Consider the following 24,016-nt stretch of genomic DNA (forward strand, 5'->3'; position numbering starts at 1 on the left):
GTGGTTGTTATAATTCGGTTCAAGTGAATTAAATGGTTGTTGGATGTGTTTGGGTATGGTTTATCATTGATTTACATTTTGTCTGTAATTTGTTTACGTATTACTTGGGAAATGGCAGTGATGAGCTGTTATATTTGGTTGATGGTAGATGTTATAGATTTAAATATATGTAGAAATATAGAGTTTATGGCAAGGAATTATGTTTTTTTCTTTAAAATATAAGGAAATGTTGTTTAAATATTACACATTGATATCGATTTGCATGAAAGAGATTGTAGTGAATATATAGTATGAACAGGAGGGAAATAATTCATGCACCCCACCATTTTTTTCACAGTTCAAAGACTCAGAATTAAAGAAAAGATGAAGTTAGAAATGGGAGAGTCTCAAAACTTTTGCAAATGACAGATGAACCACAATCAAATTTGTTTTTAACTTTTCAAGTAGATTTTGATTTAAGAAATCAGGAAGCTAGTAATAACTCATCTATATAGGCATCTTAGGACTGATATTTTTGTTAATTATGTCCAAATTTTAATCTGTATATATAGCAATTGTAGCAGTGCACTTAAACATTATTTATTTTTTATAAAAGTAATCAATTTTAATTTAAAAATTATAAAAATAGAAATAAAAATTTTTTATAACATTGTCAAATTTTTGGTTTATATTGAAATAAAAAAGAAAACACACTTGATAGCAATTATAATTTAAAACTCTTTTATATTTTAAAAAAAGAGGCATCAACATTTATAAAAACATTATCAATATATTTTAAGTCATGGTAACTTTATAAAAACATATTATTAACTATGATCAATATATAACAAATACATGAAAGATATTTTAAGTCATGGTAACTTTAATACATGATCAATATATTTAAAACTCTTTAAATACATGAAACATATTATAATTTAAAACTCTTTATAAATACATGATCAATATATTTTAAGTCATGGTAACTTAAATAATAAAAATATTTTATATTTTTACATGAAAGATAATCTAATAATATATAACAAAATCTTGCACCAATTGAAGTATTGTATTAACTATGATCAATATATTTTAAGTGCTACTTTCAAAAAATTATTATTGGGCAATTATAATTAGCTTGATATGTATGTATGCATTTTTTAGTCATGGTAACTTTATGTGATCTTATGAAAATCTTGCATCTTTTGTAGTAGTGATCATATATTTGTGTGGCATTATTTTGTGTAGATGGATCGTAATCAACATCAAATGGCAATTCTTTGGAGTCGTGGCTTCAGCTTTTTTTTTGGGGCTCTTTGGATTAAAAATTAGAAACTAGGAAGGAAATTGCTTCTCGCCCTCGTGTGAATCGAGATTATGAAAGAGAAAACTATATTAATAGTATTTTATATAGTGGTGACCAGCATTGCATTGATATGATAAGGATGAGACCGATCGCCTTTTTTAATTTATGTGATATTCTTAGTACGAATAATTTGTTACAATCGTCTAAATCATCGATATTAGGGAGCAAGTAGTTATATTTTTACATATAATTGGTCATAATGTAAGGTTTCGAGTGATTGGATCTAGATATTATAGATCAATTCAGACAGTTCACCTATTACTTTAGGGTTGTATTGAGAGCTATTTTGAAATTGTATAGACTAGTTATTAGATTACCTGATGAGTCAACTCCTAGTGAAATTAGAAACAATCCAAGGTTTTATCCTTATTTTAAAGATTATATTGGAGCATTAGATGGAACTCATATTCGTGCATCCGTTCCACCTAGCATGCAAGGAAGATTTCGTAGCCGTAAAGGGGGGACGACACAAAATGTATTGGTTGCCATTACATTTGATTTGAAATTTGCCTATGTTTTAGCTGGTTGGGAAGGTAGTGCACATGATTCTCGTATTTTAAGTGATGCACTTTCACGCCCAAGAGGATTAAGAATTCCGGAAGGTAATATTTATCACAAATAGTTCCAGTAAGCTCATAGTTTATCAGTATTAATTACGTATTGTAAAATTGTAGGCAAATATTATCTTGCTGATGCTGGATATGGCATCCGAATTGGATGTATTACCCCATATCGTGGTGTCCGATATCATTTAAAAGAGTTTGGTGTTGAAGGGCCTGAAAATGCAAAGGAACTCTTTAATCTTCGACATTCATCATTACGGATCACTGTTGAACGTGTTTTTGTGATTTTGAAGAAACGGTTTCGTGTATTAGATGCTGAACCATTTTGGAATTTTCAAACTCAAGTAGATACAGTTTTGGCTTGTTGTATCATTCATAATCATATAATGGGAGTTGATCCTAGTGATTTACTTAATCAAGGATTATACGAGGAGTCTGAGTTTGATTCGGTAATACAAACTCTCACGGAGCGAGAAGAAAGACAAGAAGCAAGAGAATGGTTTGCTAAGAGAGATGAGATTGCACAAAATATGTGGACTGATTATATGGCCAGAAATATTAGGTAGATTTAGGGCTTAGGGTTATTGTTTCTATGTTATGTATGTCTTAGTATAAAAATTATTTTTTTTTTTGTAAATGTTGGTTGGATAATGATATTGAAATTTTAGATTGTTGGATTTTGATATATCTCTTGAATTTGTTAGATATTGATTATGTTTTAACATTGTTGGATATTGAATTGATTATTATGTTTTAACATTGTTGGATATTGAAATTATTGACAATGACAATTATTTAATGTAGAATGGGTAAGGGCAACAAAGAAGGGACCTCCAAGCAATTCAGGTGGACAAAACCGATGGAACATGTTTTCCTTGAAATTCTAGCAGAGGAGGCTCGAAAAGGAAATAAGCCTTCTAATACTTTCAAATCAGTTTCTATTAATCGAGTTGCCGACGCCATTTCTGAAAGATTCCAAGTCCAATGCGATACGAAGCACGTGGAAAATCATTTGAGGACAGTAAAAAACCAGTGGCAGATTATATGCAAAATTCGAGGTGAAAGTGGTTTTGGATGGGATGATAACATGAAAATGATCACATGTGATAGAGCGACATACGATGCAACAGTGATGGTAATATATGTATATATATGTTAAGTATATTTCAATTGTTTTTTACTTGTTATTCTAATTGTGTATAATATCCAACAGGCACACAAGAAGTATGAACCATATTTGAATAAAAGCATTGATCATTATGATGAAATGGCTGTGCTTGTTGGCAAAGATATGGCAATGTGGAGTTTTGCGAACATTTCTTGACATAGATTTGGATGATGGTAATGAAGATTCAATACCTGTAGACTGCGACAATGAAGAGGCTGAAGAGGTAAGAACAAATGTATCTTCATCTGGCACATCCAAACGTAAAAGAAAAAGTGGTCAAGAAAGTCTTGTTGATGAACAAATTAAATTTGTGGGTGAACAACTTGGCAAAATTGCTAATGCTTTGGAACAATTTACTGTCGATAAGACATCACAGCTTTACGAACAAGTGATGTCGATTGAGGAAGAAGGATTTGATGATGACTTCTTGTGTCCTGTGTTTGATTATCTAGGGAGTCATGAATCAGAGGCCAAAGTTTTTTTAGTTAAAAGTAAGAAGCATAGAAAAATTTGGCTTGCTTCAAAAATTTTCTCAGGGTTGAAGATATTGATACATTTATGTGGTGTAATATTATGCACTTGGACAATGTTGTTACTATGTGGTGTACTACTAATTATGTATTTGGATAATATTATTTCTAGTACTCATTGTGGTTTCAAGCAATTTATAATTATCAATATTATTACTAGTACTCATTGTGGATAATATTTTTCAATTTATAACAATCAATATTGTAGCTTAATAATTGAGTATTATTATAAATAAATCATTGCAATATATGTAAAAACAATTTAAAATATAAAATTTATTAATATATATTAATATATGTAAAAACAACTTTTCCGAAAATATTTTCAGAAATCATCAAACAATGAGAAAATATTTTACAGATTCAATCAAACACTAGAAAATATTTTCCAAGAAATCATTTTACGAGAAAAGTAAAACATTTTCCAAAAATCATTTTACGGAAAATATTTTACTGCCAATCAAACAGACCCTAAATTATTAACAATATGTTTATAATATTCTAAACCCACACAAAAAAAAAAAACAAATATAAGCATGGTATAAAAATATTAATACATGAACTTGGCAAAGTAAAACTATTACAATAACTTACATTTTCCATGTCATATATCTTCGTGTTGGTTTTTTCGTTTTAAATTTTTTTGTCAATAATCATCATCATATTCAATATATATTATATTTAATAAAAATGTTGGCATATTAATAACTTTTTAAGTTTAACAAATTTGTTCATAAACATGTCATTTCATATTAAACGTCTAAATTATTTTATTCAATTTTTTAATTTTTAAAGCTCATTACAAATTAGATAGCATGCCTGCAACAAAGTGTAGGCATGTATCTAGTAAGAGTAATAACAACACATATGCAATAGGTACGGAATTAAAATAAAAATTTAGTTTCAATTGTGAGTAAAATAGAATTTAAATAGACAAATACATTAGGTTAAAATATTAAATGCACTTTAATTGTTTATCCCGGTTCTTCATTGATATCGAATTGATTTGTAATACCAACTCAATTAACAACATTATCAATACGAGATAAAAAGTGTGAGTGAAACCGCCTATATAATAAAATTAAAATGTATAAAAATATTAAAATAAAACTTTTGTGGAAGTGGTAAAAAAGATTTTATAGATTTTAATGGCATGTGTTCAAATTTTAACATTTGTAACTTTTTGAGTTTTGGTTCATCCTAACTTGATCTTCAAGAGTAAGCCTATGAATTTTTATTACGTACAAACCTATTAAACAATACGAGAAGGAAGGAAATTTTTTTTTTGGTTATGTTTAAAGCACTAAATTTTAGTATATCCATAAAAATAAATCATTATTAATAGTTTATATGAATTATTATTAGAGTAAACTAGCAAAATAGTCACTTTTGTTTGGCTCAAGTTACATTTTAGTCACTTATGTTTGAAATGTTACGTCTTAGTCACTTATGTTATCACGTTGTAACATTTTAGTCAATGAGCCGTTAGTTTACATTAACTGTGTAACGATGAATCGATGTGTACGTTAAATCATCATTTCAAACAAAAATCTAGGTTAATTTATACAATCGGTCCCCATATTTTTCGTTTGGAGCAATTTAATTTTTTCTTTTATGTTTTTTTTAACGTTCTTTCTTTTCCATTCTCTTATGCTTCTCCCTTTGTTTTCCTCCCTTCTCTATTTCTTTCAACGTAGTTTTTATATGTTTTATTTTTTTGCACAATTTAATTTTTTCGAGTGAGGCGAGCTTGTGGACTAGTTACAAATGGAAAGCATAGAAAAACTATGTTAAAAGAAATGAAGAAGGGAGGAAAATAGAGGGAGAAGCATAAGAGAATGGAAAAAAAAAGTTAGAAGAACATAAAAGAAATTTTTTAAATTGTTGAAAATGAAAAAATATAGGGACCAATTGTAGAATTTAACCTAAAATTTTCGTTTCAATGATGATTTAAGGTGCCACATCAACTTACCGTTACACCATTGTCGACAATTAACGACTCAGTGACTAAAATGTTACAACACGATAACGTAAGTGACTAAAACGTAACATTTCAAACATAAGTGACTAAAATGTAACCTAAGGCAAACAAAAGTGACTATTTTGGTAGTTTACCCTTATTATTATTTTTTTTTTTAGGAAGTTTATATGAATTTTTATATATTAAAATGTTGATGTATTTGTATTATGTTTATCAAGTGATCAAACCAAAGGAACATGAGAGCCATAACATACAGATATATTAAGTCCGTACCAATCCTCCCATGAATGATGTATTGTATACTCTTCAAATAATGAATCCAGTCATGAATTACTTACACATCGTTTTGCACCAATAATCAATGGTTGTATGTGAAAAAAAAAAGGTTTTTCATTCAAACTTGTCGTTCAATGCCTACAATGGCCTGGCATGGGCCTTTGTGTCCTAAATAATGGGATATTTGTAGTGTTATGAGTAACACTCATAATGTGATTAGATCATCTATTGGTGCTTGCTGATTCTTTGAATCCTGCCCTCCTTCAGATGAATCCCCACCTTTCTTTCCGAAAATCATTTCATCGAGATCATCCATCATGTCGTCGCTGCTTCCCCCATGACTCCCATGTCGTGTACCTGCTGGTTTTCTAATCAAGGCATCATGTTTTGTATTGAGGGGTGAATCGTCAGGCTCAACGGCCACAGGAATCATAGTGGGTTCGGGTTCATGAGGAACAACAGATGGCTTCCTCAACTCTTCATACATTGAGAGAGCTTTCTGGAGATCATCATTGACATTTAAAGCTTCAAAAAGGAGGGCCTCATTATTTCCAGCAGTCTCGATGATTCTTAGAACAGTGGACTGGGATTGGCGACATTGTTGGACAAGAGTAGTTGTTAAGTCATCCTGCAACAAAGTAAATATATATTATTGGGAGATGACCAGCTTTCAGCCCTAAATAAAGAGGAAAATAAAAATACACTACAAAAAGCAAAAAGCAAAATCATTTCACCTACCAAACAAAGAGGCTCATTCATATGATTCTACCAATGTGAATAAAATGAAAAAAAAGCAAAAAAACACTTCATCTTAGAAGGCTAAATTTGCATATGGTAGCAGCACCTTCAAAATTTAAAAGGTATAGACGAGCTGCACCAGTAACTTAGAGATTCAGAACAATATAGATAATGCTTCTACCTCAATAACAACTAAATAACCATTTGGGGCATCATGTTGATGTTACAAGTCTAACACCGAATAAAATTCCAGGATATTATGAAATTGCTATCTGTCTGTTTCTAGTGACAAAGATCTCAAAAAATAAGTCCGAGTTAAATCACAATCAGTAGTTTGCAAAAAGGTTGAATAAGTTTAACTCAATGATGACAAAGCATCAAGTCTCAGACATTCACTTCAACCTTTAGAGTATAACCCTTCAAGTGCAATGAAGATTATAAACGGATAATATAGAGTATCTAAAAGCCCTAGAAAGAAAGTATTCTTCCTTAAAAATGGAACAGAAATCAATTTTTTGACAAACAATATGATCTTTTGTGCATGTAGCAGAATACTAAATATTGTTTATCTAAGGAATTGATAGACAAAACAGATGAAAGATTCATTCTGCTAATGCTCAGATTTTTAAGGCCTCTTCCTTGGCAGCATAGAAGAAAGCTTACTTTATGGGTAATCTTATACGAACTTAGAAACTAAGAAGTGATTAAAAAAAAGACAATAATACCTTGAGAGCATCTCGTTGGGGTGATGAGGATAGCACAGTTGAAAGAAGCTGAATGCTGTTTCTTGCCACATCAAATGCTTCCTTAGTTTGTTCAGCTGTAAAGCTTTGGACAGGAATATCGTGCTGAAGCTGCATGTCATGTTGAAACTGATGTGCAAGACTAACATCCACTTCTGGTGCAGAAATTGAATGACTAGGGGTAAAAATAGGTGCCAAACTCTCATTATCACGACCCGGAAAGCAAATACCCTTTGATTTTAATCTCTACACAAGAGAAAAGGATCATTCAAGAAAAAACTCAACATCAATCTACAAGCCAAAAGATAGGTGTTTCTCTTTTGTAGAAATATTTCCATTGCTTCCTTGGCATGCATATTAAATCCCACAGCAATGCAAAGCACAAAAGATAGGTGTTGAAGAGACCCTACTCAAAAAGGTTCTAGTCAAGAATTCAAGTAATGGAGAAAGCTATTCAAGGACTTTCTAAATTGACTTTATGAGCTCTTTTTCATAGAAAAATTCTGGTTCCATGGTTTAATGAAGAATTGTAGGCTAAATTAACAACAAATCTAAGCTGTAACAGCAACCAAAGAAAAAATTTCAAAAACTGTTATTGCTAAAGTTACATGATTTCAATCAGAAAAACAACACAGGAAACCGCATAAAAACTTGATGCCGTTACCTTGTAAGTTTCCTCGTAAATAGGCAAATAGCGGAGCTCACTGGTTGACTCTCCCCACGCTTCAATAAGCATCAAAGCTTTGTTCCGATTATTAACAACAGTCTGAGGGTCATCAATTAGATTAACCATCTCATCAAGAACCCTCTCCGCTGCCACCTCCGAAAATGCCTGGTCACAGTTCTTGACACAAGTTTCCAGCAACACCAATGACAAGTATTGAATCCTAGGGCTCTTCAACATTAACCTCCGCTTTATGCCACGGATTAAATCTACACTGTTAACTCTTTCATGGTTTATCATGTCACAAATATCAAGATTCACGGCCCAATCAGGCTCATCAAGGGCCTCAGAGGTGGCATCCTCGACAAGTTGATCAGCTGGGTTAGGGCCTTGGAAGAGCTCCTTCATCTTGAAGCTCATTGAACTCATGCCAGCACTGACCTTTCTACCCACCTCAGCTCCTTCAACTTTGAGGCGTTCACCAAAGGCACTAACTTTATCCATCAAATTTTTGTCCATTTTCACCAAGCCTTCAAAAGAGCAACACGACGATATGTTCAATCAATCTCAAACAAGAAATAAATGGCTAAATGAATCCATCAGATTTCTTCAATGGAAAAAGAAGAAAACAAACATATCGATGATTTGCTCGTCATTGTTAATTAGAAGAATAAAAAAACATCTGGGTTAGCTTCTTTCAACTTCTTCCCAATTGTATACCCAGAAATGCAAATCTAAAAATTTACCTCAACAAATTTCAATAGCATCAAAATTCTTCAAACCCAAAATCCCTAAATTCCAAAGCTCCACATATAACCCACATTACCAACATATTAACTTCAAATTTCCAAAAATGAACAATTTGCTGATTAAACAAAACAAACCAGCATATACCTAATTATAAAGCAAACAACTCGATTAATTAAAAGTAAATATAAATTCTCCTCCTAATTTAGCAGCAGTTAAAACTTAATATACGAAAATAGATGCATAAGAAGTTTTTTTTTTTTTTTAAATCCTTTAAACACCCCAAAGCTTCAAATTCAAAATCCAAAAATAAAACATAGGAAAATTACAATTCTTGGTGACCCAAAATTGATGCGATTAAGTAAATGACAAAGAAAAATTTTAGCTTTCGTACTCAGTTGAGATATCAAATCAAAGAAGACGTCGAGGCGTAGCAACTGGGTAATGTTGAGTTTTCTAACATTCCTTGGAGTTTCAGTCTTTGGCCAGATTTTTGGGTTTTGTGGAATAAAAATAAATATTGCGTATATAACAAGGTTCTTGCCATTGGGTCGAAAAGCAACACCATACCATATTTTTGCTACCACAATTTTCACAAAAAAAAAAATTGCAGTGAATAGAAAGAGATATCAACATCAGCTGCTTCTCCTTGCTCCAACATTATGAGGAGAGTTTGCCAACTTGAATATTAGTTGGCATCTTCTACCTCTAACCTACAGTTTGCATTCATATTAATAAGACTCAATTGTTAGTCAGTCGTAAAGTCTCAAACCAGTTTTTTAGCTTTCCATATACCCTAAAGTGTGCAAGTAAAGTTTGTTTAGAACTCTCTTGCTTTAGCCATCAAAATATCTATTCCTTCAATGGATCAAGATTGAACATTTGAATCCTTAAAGACATGGTATTTCCATCGTATGAAGAGGTGTTCCAATGATTCATCACAATCATTGCAAAGTGGATAGAAACTCGATCCCTTCAGAAGCTTATTCCTCATAAAGAGGAAATTATGACAAATCTTTTACAAAATTATAATGAGCTTCAAAGGCAACTTAAGCTGCCATATAACCTTCCACTTCTTATCAAGCTAGTTATGGGTATTCTTGTCATAGAATTTATGATCCCATAGTGCATAATATGTCGACTTAGAGCGAGTTCTTCATTGCTTTTGAAAAGTGTTGTGGAAAAGTGTTTTTGAGTTAATATTTTAATATATGAAATATAAATTGTAAATATTTTAAGCAATAAATATTAATTATTTATAAAATTTAATTAGAATATATAAACTAAATTTTAAATATTTAAATATAACCCTTAAATATTTGAAATTAGTATTTTAAAAAATATTTTTATTTTTAATTAATGATTTTAATACAATTGTACTTAAGCACCAAGAAAAAAAAGAAAAAATCTATGTTATGGGTGAAAAAATAATTAAGCACCAAAAGTACTTTTGGGAGAGGAAAAGCTAAAATTTTTAGCTTCTCCTTTTCAGCTCCTTTTTAGAAGTGTTTTTGAAAAACACTTTTGAAAAGCTAAAAATTTCAGCCAAAAACAATTTGTTCTTCACAGCTTTTCTTTCAAAAGTGCTTTTGAAGTCAGAAGTACTTTTTTTAAGTAATGAAGAACTGGCCCTTAACCATTTTATTCTCTCCACCAAAGGAGGAGAAGTAAGTATTTCTAATGGATCTTTCATCTCATGTCTCCTAAATAGTTTTTGAAGAGAAATTTGTGTGATTGTCAAATAAGATGCCCATGTGATTGTGGCATTATGTATTGTTCCCAGCTCGCAATTTAAGCCTCTTCATATCTAAATGTCTTTTCTTAAATTATAGACATATTTCCTTACCAAACTCTGGAATCAAAAGGTCTTGTTTCTATGGTAGTAAGATCTTGATTCTTGCAAAATTTATGTGATTGTCAAATAAGATTTCATATGATTGTAGCATTATGTATTATTTCCAGCTCGCAATTCGAACCTCCCCATATCTAAAAGTATTTTCCTAAATTATAGGCATCCTTCCTTGTCAAACTCTAAAATCAAAAGGTCTTGTTTCTATGGTCGTAAGATCTTGATTCTTGCAACACTTTGCCTTTAAAGTCTTAGTTGTAGTTTCTCCATATTCGTTTTAGCGATAGAACTTCATTCATCAAACTTTGTATGCTCAACATCCAATCCACCCTCTCGTATAGGTCTACACAATTTCTCCCATCTACGTAGGTGAAGTTTGTTTTCACCAACCTCATGTCCCCACCAAAAGAGAACATGTAGAGGGGTAAGGCTGCAAGCGCTGACTTGATAAGTGTGAGTCTTCCTCCTTGCGACAGACATTCAGCCTTCTAGAGTGCTAGGTTATCAAAGATGACTTGGAAGAAAACTTTGTTTTTATTGATATGCTAAAAATTTACCTCCAAATACTTTATCAATCCTAAGATCCCACTGAACCATCTTATTTCATTTTGTTTGTGGATTAGCTCAAGAAGAGTTCCAACTTATCAAAATTTTATCATATCCCTGATAAATTATAGAATTCCATTAGGATAGCTTTAACAAGCTTGATAAATTACATAAAAAGCAATCGCCAGCAAACAAAAGAAGATTGATAGCGTCTAATTTCGATTCATAATACCTTTTAGTATATTAACCAAAACCTTGGAAAGAATTTTATACTCCACATTGCAGAGATTAATAGGGATAAAATATGCAACCTTAGATTGGGTGTCTAAGGTGGGTTATGTTTTCTTTTAATGTTATACTATTATATACTGTTTGCGATGCAAATTATACTGTTTTAAATCATTTTATTGGATTGAATTACATCGTAAGTTATTCTAGGTTGTTCCTATTTCGGTTAATTTAAATTTTTTGTCAATTTAATTACTCTAATTAAAATAATTATTCAAATTAGTGGTTGTTGTTAAAAATTCTATTAATTGACTAAACAGATTGTTGATGTGGTGTTTTTACTTTTAAATAAAGCTACAAATGTTTCTATAATTAGTTCAAATTATTTTTAAGACTTCTATTTTTTTGTTTGTTTCCTTGTAAAAGTAACGGGATAAGTTGTTTTCATGATTCTATGACATGAGTTTTTCTTAATTTATGATTTAAAGGAGTGTTTTTTTGGTGTTTTGGATGTGGTATACATATTGTTTATATAAATATGATTACCATTTTTTGTCTTAGGTTTTTAACAGAAAGCAACTTTGCCGTTAACGATCTTGTCACAGAAGCACTTGCTGCTACCGAAAGCTTCCTCGGGCTTCAAAAACCCACCTTTTACTTGATTCAAGCTCAATCCCAATGGGAAAACATGTTCGTTAAACGCACCGCCTTTACCATTGCCGATTGCGCCGATGTGTCCAGTGCCACCGCCGGAACTGAATTGCAAGAGCATTGGCACTCCAGCCGTCGCGACGTTTCTAGATAGTCTACTGTCAGGCCCTGCTAAGGCAGTCTCAACAGGCACGAAGTTGGGGAATGTGAGGAAATCATTGGCGGGGGACTCGTTGGGGTTATTAGCTTGAAGTGAGTTGAATTGGCAAGTTAAGGCTACCAAAGAGCATCTACATGCAAAAATGAAATGGCTTAAGAGAATCGAACCAAACAAAAAGATCAACTTTTTTCTTTTCCTTTCGCTTAATCTTTCCCTTGCAATGAGAAGACTGAGAAGGGGAAGTTTAGAGTAAGGATAATATTTTAATTTTATCCGAAGAAGAAAACAATTCTTATGATGAATCAACATCTATATTAAAAGAATTATAAAAACATAAAAAACAGTAAAAAGATGATAAACAAAAGAATATGATTTCAGTCCTATAAAACCCTTCTAGAACATTGGAAAGAAAAATTTACTAATAGTAATGATCAACTAGAAAGAGTTGAATATTTAAAATTAATAGAAGAACTTTATGAAAAACATAAAGATCTATTTACTATGTTTAATTATCATTATATGTTAAAATATGATATACAGATAGCAGTAGTTCAAGTAATTCTGAAAACACAGAATTATTTAAAAAACAATCTGATGAAGAAAAAACTTCAACAGAGCAGGATGAAGACATAAAAGTCTCAACTTATAATTCTGATAAAGAAAACACTTCATATGAAGATGAAAATATAGAAATTTCAGAACCCATGGATACTGAACCAACGATCTATATGGAAAAAGGAAAATACAGTCAGATAATCAAACAAATGATTATCTTAGGTCTTTAAATAAAGATTTTGAAATAGATAAAGACACAGTTCGGATTTTTGGTAACAAAACCGAAAATATAGCTACAAATGATGTTAAACCTGAATATCTAGGAGAAACATCTAGTCAACCTGTTCAACCAAGAATAGATGACTTAAATAAAAGAAATGTGGCCCAAGGAGGAATATATTTAGATTTGACTAATACTCCTATTTCTAGGTATGAAAAAACTATAGATGATTGGGCACAATCAATGACTATTGTTGTAAACAACAACACATAGTCAAAAGAAAATTTCTTAAATTACTTTGTTAGAACATTTCAAGGAGATGTTCTACAATTTCTTAGACGATGGGAAGAGTCTGAGAAAGGTAAAGAACAAAAGGCGCAATTAATCAATCAGATAGGAACCCCTAAAGATCTTTTAAAATGATTAACCTTAATTCTAAAAACAGAATTTTATGGATATTTTGATAAAAAAATATCAAGATAGTACATCTAGTTATATCCTTTCAAAAATTAAATTATGTGATATTAGATATTTAGAAGAATTTTCTAAAAAGTTCTTCATGAGTATCAAAAGTTAAAAAACGAAAATATAGAATTTTGGAAAACTAATATTTTCATAAACTACCCCACCTTGGAATGAGATATGTATAAACAAATATATATCTTATTTAGAGAAGCACATAAAACATCCGGTCTTCCGATAGAAAATTTAGATTCTATAGGAAATAGGATAAACTTTGCAAGAGAGAATAACTTTATATTGTTTGCAAAGTAAAGTCGCTAAACAAGTTAAGCATAAATTAAATAAAAAGTATTGTACTAAAATACTAGAAAATGAGTGGGGATTTGGAGGTAAACAAATATATCCTAATACTTACAAAAAGCGTAAAAATATAAATTAAAAATAGAATCCGGTAATAAAAATTTTACGGTAAAAGTCAAAAGGTTGTTAGAAGAAAACTTCTAAACCAAAGAAACAAATTTGTAAATGTTTCATATGTGATGAAAAAGGTCATATAGCTAGTAATTGTCCTAATAAAGGAAAAATGCTAGGAAAATGATAAAAACTCTTGAAGAACAAAATTTAGAAATATGTTTTAAAAAGGAAATAAATCCTAAAGAAATATTATATGAATTAATATCGAAATGCACTCGATAATAACGAAGAATATATATATTTATGTTTAATATAGGAAATAATTCTAATAATCAATTAGAAGAAATTCCTAATTAAAAAACAGGATATTAAATTAGGTAATCTAATAGGAGAAGAAAAGACTTTTCGATGAAATGATAGAAAAGATTAATAAAATCATATTTCTAAAAAGAAATATATAAGATCTCTAAGTTTAAAATATGGACTCGAGACATATAGAAAAATTAACGTGATAACACGATGCTAAGGATACAAAAGGAGGATTAACATAAATCACTTTTTACCAAAGATAAAATCAAGACTTTTCGATGAAATGATAGAAAAGATTAATAAAATCATATTTCTAAAGAAGAAATATATAAGATCTCTAAGTTTAAAATATGGACTCAGAGACATATAGAAAAAATTAGCGGTAACACAGTCGCTAAGGATATAAGAGGAGGATTAACAGAAATCCCTCTTTTTACCAAAGATAAAATCAAGAGAAATAGACTCTTTATTACAAAAGGAAAAGTTTATAGAAGAAAACTATCTAAGATAAAGCTATTTGGTAATGTACAAGATGTCTATACAATTGATCTTTCCTCTCTATTTATAGAGGAGATTAAAAATTTTATATAATTGTATTTTGAATCCGAACAGTGTTTCTGATAAGGATTCGGCTTCAAATGGATGTGGCTGCTTCCACGTCTCATTTGTCTTGTTGCTTCTTTAGTTGCATGGTCATGGTCGTTTCCACGTTGCATGCTCGAGTTAATGGTTGTTTCCATCACTGCTTACATCATCATTGTTTTGATGATAGCTTCCACGTTGCAAGACTTTTTTGTCTGCATCTGGATGTCATTGATTAGCATTAATGGTTGAGAGTATGAGCTTTGCTTGAATTTTCTTTTTTCTGGAAGAGAAATAGATGAACGAGGAATCTATAATTTTAATCAAAAGTTAAAATGTGACGGTGAGAAATACTGTATTAGATTTAGATTAACTAAAATTTTAATGATAATTAATTTAAATAATTATCTTAATTAAATTATTAAAAAAATTAAAATATTAAAATAAGAAGAATATTATTTTAGAGATACTTACCCTACAGTTCACTTTTTATTAATTTATTATCTATGCTAACGCAAATTAAATATGGTGTTAGTAATCTTTCTTTCTATGTTTGATATAATAATTGAATAAAATTTATCAAGTCTAACCAATTTAATTAAAATAAAATTAAAAAGATAGAGAGATTAATGTAACGAACCTTGACACCCTTCTTCTTCAATAGCACTTCCCCTCGTACTCAGAACTATCAACTTTACCGGCAATTTACATTTCCTATAACTCAACAACTATGGGTGTTAACCAATTTTGTTAAATAAGTTCAAAAACAAATTATGAAATGTCATTTACATTATTCTAATAAAAAAAATCTAGAATTTTAGTAACTCTTTTACAATTATATCGGTGGTTTAATGACCGATTCATCTATCCGACATTAGATAAACTATTAAAACATTCATAAAACAATTATACCACTACTATATGACCTCTTCTATTCGCAATACTTGCAATAATCGAAAGCTCTCGTTTCTTTTACAATTTATTTATTTTTTGTGAAATAAACGTTACTAATCTGCGAGCTAAAATTTAAATAATTTTCTTCTTCAATTTCCAATACTGACTGTCGTATTGAATTGAATCTAAGATATGTTATTCTACTCATCGATGAGTATTGATTCACTGTACCGATCATCAAATTATCATTTGGAACTCGCTAATTAGACTTTAAAAAGAAACTTAACAATCTAGTTATTTAAATAAAAGCTTTCGAATAATTTAATAATTTAAATGAAAACTTTTAAATGATTCGATAATTATTTTTGTAACTTTTTAGAGTTAAATAATAAAAATATAAAATTACTAATATTTTAATCACCTAAAAAGTAGTTTATCATAAATTACATTGATGGGATGAATTAATAGAGCCAAGTCGGTTGACTTGGAGGATCCCACTCTCTTCTTGCTTTGCTTACTTCTCTCTGCTCTATTGCCGTTTTCTATTCACTTTACCCAACTTCTATTCCTCTTTTTTCTCCCCATTTTTTTGGCTCACTCGCAGCCTTTTCTTTTTTTGTTCCCTGAACCTTTTCTTTGAACCCAAACACAAAACCCCAAAGAAACCCACTGTCCCATTTAACCCAGGGTCAATAACTCCACGATCCAACTCTAACCCAAGTTCCTAATTGGTATAGTTTCTCTTTTTCTTTCTCCTTGTTCCTTTTAAGTTTTGTTTGCAATTTCAGTTACCTTTGCCTTCGATGATGTTTCCTTTTAGTTATTTCTTTGGTGATTTGGGAAATGTTTGCTTCATTGATGAATGTCTAGGATAAAGTTTGAAACTTGATAGTTCAGAGATTTAGTTATTGTCAATGGTCTGAACCCTCTGCAGTTACAAACCTGATTGAATGAAAATTAGGTGTTTGGGTGTTTAATTTAATTGGATCAATCACATTTGAGAAATTTGAAGTTTTTTGGTTTGATATTGGCATTGGCTTCAGAGTTTCTAAAGTTTTGTTAACTTGATTTATTTTCATTATAGTTATCTTTTCCTTCCTTCTGGAAGCACCGAGAAAAAAAATGTTTTGATACGGAAAAAAATTAGAAATGTAATTCTTTTGAACTTGAAAATGCATAATTCAACTTTCATGTTGAACAATATAATTATTAAACTTTAGTTGTTTGTTCCTTTTCTAATTAATTATCATTTCGCCTTTTACCATTTACTTCTACATTTTAGCAATGTTAATTGAAGCCGAATGTCAATAGAAAAGGCGGAAAGCAGATTACAAGATGATCAACTAAATGGAGCCTCAATAAGCCCTTATTGAGTGCTTACTTGTATAGTTTCTACTACCAATAATAAGATTATTAGTTTCTATTTTCTTTCCGTTCATTTTATGTGTAACATAATTGTAATTCTATTAAAATCGTCAAGGTGGGTTTCTGAAATCTGGTTAAGCACGATGTTAATTTCCTTTGAGTCTTAAGTGGATGCTTGCTGTGGCTTTTAGGACAAAGGGGGAATTGTCGTTGTACTTTAAAATGGTGGATTTGTCATGGTTGAGTGCCATCCTAGTTGGGGCGGGCTGCCTTGCACTAGGGTACTGCATTGGTAGGCACCGTCCTACATGTTTATTTCTCTCATCAAGAGGAGCTAAAGATACTACAATCTCTAAAGTAAATAAGAAGATCAAAGAACCCTTGGAAATTGAAAAGTTGGCAGACATTCTAGAGGATTTTAAAATGGTATTGAACTGTTTCTCATCTCTTGGTGATTGGCATTGGTATGTTATGGCAAACTATTAAGTGTAAAAATGTAGACAATGAACAACTGTGTCTTTATTTTATTTTCTTCAGGTACTGGTTGTAAGAAACGATCTTAAGATGGGTAAAGGGAAAATTGCTGCCCAATGCAGGTGAACCTTGTTTTTTCTAGTTTTATCACTTATTTTTCTAGATGCAACTTTTTGCTGCTGAGATATGATTTACAGGTCAAGCAATGGATTACTATATGATTGTTGATGGGTCCTTTCCTAACTCATAATTTTGTTGATTAGATGGGATATACATATTCCTAGTATTGATAATGAATATCCATCCGAGTAAAAGTAAACCAACTGCCAAACAGAACTCTGACTGCTATTGGATAAATTGTCATTATAATGCTTGGGGTGTGATAAGCAGGAGTTCTTAGAGCAGATCATACTCAATAAATTATTGTAACTTTTGCACTGTATTAGGTGTGACATTTTGAATCTCATCAAGACATGGCATAGCATTTTGTAAGAAATTGTTTGCAACAATTTGGAATTTTGATTTCCTCAAAACAAGATTTAACCCATTGGATAAGGTCATCTATTAAGTTCCTCATGTGCAACCATGCAGTTTCGGTAAACACATTTGAATCTCATCAAGTCATTTCTTGCTATCTTTTAACAAAATGCTGCTACTTGGGTGGTTTCTCATTTTGCCATCTTTTATAAGGAATTTCGTGTAAATTTACTGTCACTGATTTTTTATACTGTTAAAGAAGTGGTTGTTTGATGTGATTTGTTAACCTCTTGGTTGATTTTCATATATTTTCTTGACAAAGTTTGTTCTGGTGAATCCCTTTTTGTTCAGTTTGTAATCCAACTGGTTTTGTTTTTCCTTTCAATGTTTAGTCATGCAACTTTGGGTCTTTACAAAAAACTCCTACATCGAGCACCAAAAGCTTTGAACAGGTAGAGCATTTCTGGCTTTATAATACTGAAACTGTAGTTTTGTGCTTATCATTCTGCCTCTGACCATGTCTCTCTTTCATTTTCTCGTGTTGTTAATATGCAGGTGGGAGATGTGTGCTCAACCAAAGGTGGTTGTGAAAATTGATGGCGAGGAAGATATGCTAGTTTTGCAAGTCAGTGTGGTTTAAGAATTGTTCTTGTGCTTCATATTCTGATAAATATTATGGATACACCACTATAAACGCCATCTACCTTGTTTAATGAATTTGTATCAACAATTTATCAACAGAGAAAGTTATGGTCAGAAGAAAAAGCCATAGTTTCAGATAAAAGAAAAATAGTATTGCAATGTGAAACTTATGACTTCTTTTTTGAGTCTGGCATGGAAGAAATAAGTTAATGGTTTTTTCTTTTGTGGGTCATAGAGGCCGTTTTTACTTGTTTAGAGAACAGTGGTGAAAGAGCTTTCTTGAACTTTTAGATTTGTGGATTTGATAGGAAATGTTAAAATAGAGGTTGATTCTTAGAAGAATATTCAAATATACTTGTGGTCAGTTTCTTGCTCCAATGATATTCTGTATTCCATTTTCATATTATAAATGGTGTTTCTCTCTTATTAGAATTATCCATCTTTCTCTATGTTGTGTGTAGACATTTTAATGTTTTACTCATGAACCTTGCTGTTGATAGTTCTTTGATATAAATCTTAGGACTTTGTTGAAGTTTCTTTCTGGTGTTGCCAAACCTGTCTCCAAAAATGGTCAACAATTTACCAGTTTGAATGACATCTACTATTTGTTTGGTCTTATACCTTCTTCTTAGAGCTTTAATATTTATGATAATGTATCTTGGTATTTCATTTACATGGTTTTTTCATTATTAACCAGAATTTTAACTTTTCAGGAGAGGGCAAAATCATTAAACATACCGACACATATCACCATTGATGCAGGGAGAACTCAGATTGCACCAAGTGAGTGGCATAGTTCATTTTATTTCTCACTTCATAGCTTCTGTCATCCCGGGCTTGCTAAATTGTAAAGCATCACTTAACTTATATTAGGATGATCCTAAAAAAATGAGGTTTTAGACACTAATAAAATAATGCCACATTATCATTTTTTTAAAGGCATAAAATTATTATAGTGTACACTTCCACACCCAATTAATATTACAATTTGAAATTAATAAGTAAATAGCGGTAACTTTACTAGATAATTTGCTAGGTTTATAGATTAAAAAAACCAAAAGCATTAAGGGCAAAGCTTGGTTTATCCAAAGGTATCATTGCTGTTATTTTACTTTTTACATTGATATATTGCTTCAATACTAATTGTTTAGCCTATTGCTGCTTGGGAAAAGTTTCTAAACGAGGGTATATGTTCTTTTTGCAGCAAGTGTTTTTAAAGAATGGAAACTTGGTTTTAATTTATTTTCGGTCAATGAAAACTAAAAATCTGATCTAGGATTGGTATGATTATTTTGCATTCTTTGGTAAGATGATTTTTAGCTTTTTTCTCACTGACTACTGTTTGTTAAGAGGATTGTAGAATCCCTGATATTATTATTATTAAAAAATCAATTGGTCTAGTTTTACTGTATATATATTTTAAATGTATTGATTTCATTATTTATGCTGATTTTATTCTTAAATAGTTACTTGTTATTTTCTTTAAAAAAAAAACAAGGTTTTTAGAATCATTTTAATATAAGTTATTCTCTTTTATAAATTGCAAAAGTTAAGAGCTTTTCTTAGCTTGGGCTTGTGGTTACAAATGTAAGCTATATTAGAAATTCTATCAAACGTGTATGTCTGTGGAAACCACGGATTTAGAACATAAATGCGTGTTTAAGAATAACATACAATAAATATGAAATTAATTAATCATAATAACACATGAAATATGTACAATATTAAAATATAAAAAAAGATTAAATTGTGAGTAAAATGAAATTTAAACACATAAATACATCAAAGTAACAATACTAAATGCACTAAAATTGTTTACCATGGTATTGTGATCGATTGTGAGCAACTGAATTAACAACATTATTAATATATACAATTAATGGATATAATAAAGTGTGCATATTAAAATAAAATGTATAAAAAGAAGCTTTGGTTGAGTGGTAAATTTAAGGTTTTACCAATCCATTGGCGTGGGTTCAAATTTACCATATGCATATTTTTATTTTTATTTGTTTTAGTTAAAATAGAAAGACTAAAGTATCCCCGAATAAATATTACTTAATTTAATTATGAAAGGATATTTCCGTGATTTCCCTTAACAGAGTTGGTGAGCGGTTGACTAATGACATCAACTCAGTAAGGGGTTTAAATAAAAGTATAGATGAAAACAAGTTATGTAGGGCCTTCCATCTTTGCTTTCTGTGGCTCGTTTTCTGTTCTTCTGCCTCCTTTATAACCCTTAGTTAATTCATTGCTTTAGCAGTATATAGCTAAAAATAGAAAAGATTGGGGGAAACTGTTGAGTTTGATAAGAGATGGTAAGGGATCAATAAGAGAAAATGTAGAAGAATCAAATTCTAGATTGGATATGTACCAAAAAGGGAAAAAAAAATTCTAGGTTAGGATATTTTGCTATCATTGTTGTTTGTGTAACCTTTACTGGGTGGTGTTATGAAATCTGTTTTTTTCTACTTTTTCAGAACAGTTAAATAAACTATTATTATCTTAAACTATTGATCCTATTGGGGAAGTTAGGAAGGACAAGCTATGGAAACATTTTGATGCTTGCTATGAAGGTGCTTGTGCATCTATGAATGCTAAACCTCAAGAGTTATTCTTATTGTTAGAATTAGCATTGGTATTGAAAAGTCAAGTTGTGGAGACCCAAGGTTAAAGAAAGAAATAATAAATTGCCTGATTGTTTGAATTAGTATCTGAAGCTAAAAGCTTCAGAACTATGGCTTCGGTTCAAACATCTGCGTTGGTTTTAGTCATTGAGTGCAAATCAAATCTCTTCCATTTTTCTATATCCCAAGCATACAAACGCATTTATGTTCTTCATTTCTCTATTTTCCTAGCATATGAATGCATTTAAGTTCTTAGGTGAAGATTTCGATAGCTTTTGCTTTCTAAAGGCTTTTTTTTTAATATATTCATTTTCAGATTCGAGGACAGTGATGGCTATTCTTGGTAAGAGCATTATGTTGTAGGCATGACAGCTTGGGTTCAATTCCAAACAACCACATTTCCCTCCCCCAATTATCAAAAAAAGGAAATAAAAAATTCTACCTTCGGTTCCATTTAATGTTATTTGCAGGTCCTATTGAAATGGTGGATGATGTAACTGGTGGACTGAAGCTATTGTAATGATTCTTCTCAAAACCATCGAATTTTTCTGCAGAATCCTCCCATTGAAGAAGCTTGAGGAGCAACTTCTAATTTAACAAGGTTGTGGTTATTTTCATCTACTTTTCTTTAAAGATATTTCGTCCATTAACTTAAAAGTGAAATCCACTCTATACTTGGTGCTAGATTCTTAGAAACTTTTGTTTCAGTTTTGTGATGATGGCGAAAAGTTGCTGCTTTTTCTACTCAGTGGGTTTGAAGACAGTTGGAGAATTGTTTCGTGCTATTCAATAACGCTTTAGATGTTTGGCTTCATGAATATTCAATAACTTTGGGGATTTTTATTATATTCTAATATTTTACAATGAATTGCATTGCAAGTAAAATGAATACGCAAATTAGAAACAAAAATAGCATCATCTGCATCAATGTTATCGGGAAAAATGGTTCAATTACAGGTATAGAAACGCAAGGCTTTCACCATTTAACGTAGGGGCTCTAACTTTATTAGAAGGCTTTGTGACAACAATTGTTGATACATGATGGTGATGAAGAGGTCGGTTCACTTGTTACAAGCGGAGAGCCGAAGTTGGATGAAGTAGGGAGAATGGTTTAAGGGAGTAAAAAGGTGGCCAAAAAGATCATTCATCGTGGGTTGAGGTATATATAGGTGGAAGGCCTCTTTACTTAATAGTGTCATGTCACCGATAGTATGGATTGACTTGCTTGTATGGTTGACCAGGTGGCAAGTCTTTGTTGAGATAATACGAGGTTATTAAGCTTTAGCAATACGATGTTATTAAATTTCAGTAGTCCCTTAGTGGTCCTCGGTGCCCTCTTTATGGGCGGTGTGAGGCATGTGGGTGGTTCGTCATTGGGTGACCGTTTGATGGCACTAGATGGAGAGTCGTTTGTCGGTGCTTCTTAGGTTGCCAATAAACCCTCTTTCATTAGGGGAAGAATGCCATTAGGTGACCATCTTGTTGCAAAATAGCCTCTATACCTCTGTTTGAAGTATCACACTCTACAACAAATTCAATATCAAAATTTGGCAACTGTAAGACTAGAGCAGTCAAAGAGCTTGTTTTTGTTTATCAAAAGCATTCAAGGCCGATTCAGACCACTGAAAAGAATTTCGTTTAAGCATATTGGAACCAACTGGCTATAATGACAATAAGCTTGCGATAATAACCAGCAAGTCTCAGCAGTCTCGGGAATCCTCTGAGAGAAGTAAGAGGTTGTAGCTGAGGCCAATCTAATATAGCTTGAATCAACCTCTACACTTGCCGTTATGACTTTCTTTGTCTGCAAAAAGCATTTAGAACACTTCGGATAAAGGCAATGCGCACGTCACAATTCAAAAACTGTCTACATGTGTACTAAATAATCCTTCCATGTCTAAATGTAAATCAAGAGGTCGTTAAAGAAAGCTAACACAAAGTGACGTGAGTATGAAATATCGCGTTCATGAGAGCCCAAAAAGTAGATAGGGGCATTCGTCAGCCTAACTGACATAACAAGGAATTCAAAGTGCTTGTGATGAGTACGTAGTGTCGTTTTCTCAATATCTGTAGGGAACATATATGTATTTGAAAGTAGCTATATCTCAAATCCAACTTTGTAAAATACTTTGAAACATCAAGAAGCTCATCTACTATTGGAATACGAAATCCGTCCCTTATAGTTCTGATGTTTAACTCCCTGTAATCAACATAGAAGTGCTAAGTCTCTTCTTGCTTTAGTACCAACAAAACTAGTAACCTTGTTGAATCATTTAAGTACATTGTCGCTCAATTTTATCCTTCTACAAGTGAGGTGTAGATCCTGGTAGCAAACAAATTTGAATCTCACATTGCCTTAGAGGTGGTAGGCTCGTTGGTTCTTGAAATAAGTCGCTAAACGTTGCCAAGATACTCTTTAATTGGTTTGATTCAGTGGTGGGCTCGCATATCTCAGAGTGTATTTGTATTCCTTTATGCATAACCCTATCAAAGGAATAATATAAAAGCCTATTAAAAGATTTATTAAAAGTGTTAACTTTTATTTTAAAAATAGAATTTTATGGATATACTGATAAAAAGATTAAGATTGTCTGTCTAGTTATGTATTGTCAAAATTAAATTATGTGACATCGATACTTAGAATAATTTTCTAAAAATTTCTTCATGAATATCAAAACTAAAAATGAAAATATAAATTTCTGAAAAAACTAATATTTCCATAAATTACCACCACCATGGGATGATATTTGTATAAAAAGTACGATTCTTATTTAGAAAAGCATAGTAAAATAGCTAGTGTAGAATC

At 31.3% G+C, this 24,016-nt stretch overlaps 2 protein-coding genes across 7 annotated transcripts; one reads left to right on the top strand and one right to left on the bottom strand.

Annotated features, from left to right (window-relative positions):
• Positions 1-5,848: 5,848 nt before the first annotated feature.
• LOC105787932 (TOM1-like protein 1) lies at positions 5,849-9,543 on the bottom strand. Of its 3 annotated transcripts, none has more exons than XM_052625513.1 (4): positions 9,326-9,543; positions 8,009-8,538; positions 7,327-7,590; positions 5,849-6,491 (listed from the first exon to the last, which is right to left on the bottom strand). In XM_052625513.1, exons 2-4 carry the CDS (start codon positions 8,525-8,527, stop codon positions 6,069-6,071), a joined length of 1,206 nt encoding a protein of 401 aa, XP_052481473.1. In that variant the 5' UTR covers positions 8,528-8,538; positions 9,326-9,543; the 3' UTR covers positions 5,849-6,068. The 3 variants fall into 3 exon arrangements, with proteins under 3 accessions (XP_052481473.1, XP_012469992.1, XP_012469993.1); XM_012614538.2 differs by lacking the exon at positions 9,326-9,543 and adding an exon at positions 9,150-9,318; XM_012614539.2 differs by lacking the exon at positions 9,326-9,543 and adding an exon at positions 8,755-9,011.
• A 6,555-nt stretch (positions 9,544-16,098) lies between these two features.
• On the top strand, positions 16,099-22,095 carry LOC105787936 (uncharacterized). Of its 4 annotated transcripts, none has more exons than XR_008191979.1 (9): positions 16,100-16,356; positions 17,182-17,416; positions 17,528-17,586; positions 18,334-18,393; positions 18,497-18,566; positions 19,297-19,366; positions 21,527-21,553; positions 21,681-21,811; positions 21,896-22,095. XR_008191979.1 is itself a non-coding variant. In XM_052625517.1 (8 exons), the coding sequence occupies exons 2-8, from the start codon at positions 17,213-17,215 to the stop codon at positions 21,728-21,730; spliced, it is 540 nt and encodes a 179-aa protein (XP_052481477.1). In that variant the 5' UTR covers positions 16,099-16,356; positions 17,189-17,212; the 3' UTR covers positions 21,731-22,095. The 4 variants fall into 4 exon arrangements, 2 of the variants coding, with proteins under 2 accessions (XP_052481477.1, XP_012469999.1); XR_008191978.1 differs by having other exon boundaries at positions 21,919-22,095; XM_052625517.1 differs by having other exon boundaries at positions 16,099-16,356; positions 17,189-17,416; positions 21,681-22,095.
• Positions 22,096-24,016: the final 1,921 nt, after the last annotated feature.

This window comes from Gossypium raimondii, chromosome 2 (assembly GCF_025698545.1).
Source record: "Gossypium raimondii isolate GPD5lz chromosome 2, ASM2569854v1, whole genome shotgun sequence".
NCBI lineage: Eukaryota > Viridiplantae > Streptophyta > Magnoliopsida > Malvales > Malvaceae > Gossypium > Gossypium raimondii.

What these genes read in the sequence shown, in the direction of transcription:
- LOC105787932 (XM_052625513.1), bottom strand. Translation starts at nt 8,527, where the DNA reads ATGGACAAAAATTTGATGGATAAAGTTAGTGCCTTTGGTGAACGCCTC. An exon ending in TTTACGAGGAAACTTACAAG is followed by an intron (nt 7,591 to 8,008) that starts GTAACGGCATCA and finishes TCTCTTGTGTAG; the next exon opens with AGATTAAAATCAAAGGGTAT. An exon ending in CCCAACGAGATGCTCTCAAG is followed by an intron (nt 6,492 to 7,326) that starts GTATTATTGTCT and finishes ACTTTGTTGCAG; the next exon opens with GATGACTTAACAACTACTCT.
- LOC105787936 (XM_052625517.1), top strand. Translation starts at nt 17,213, where the DNA reads ATGGTGGATTTGTCATGGTTGAGTGCCATCCTAGTTGGGGCGGGCTGC. An exon ending in GCACCAAAAGCTTTGAACAG is followed by an intron (nt 18,394 to 18,496) that starts GTAGAGCATTTC and finishes GTTAATATGCAG; the next exon opens with GTGGGAGATGTGTGCTCAAC. An exon ending in GAGAACTCAGATTGCACCAA is followed by an intron (nt 19,367 to 21,526) that starts GTGAGTGGCATA and finishes ATTCATTTTCAG; the next exon opens with ATTCGAGGACAGTGATGGCT.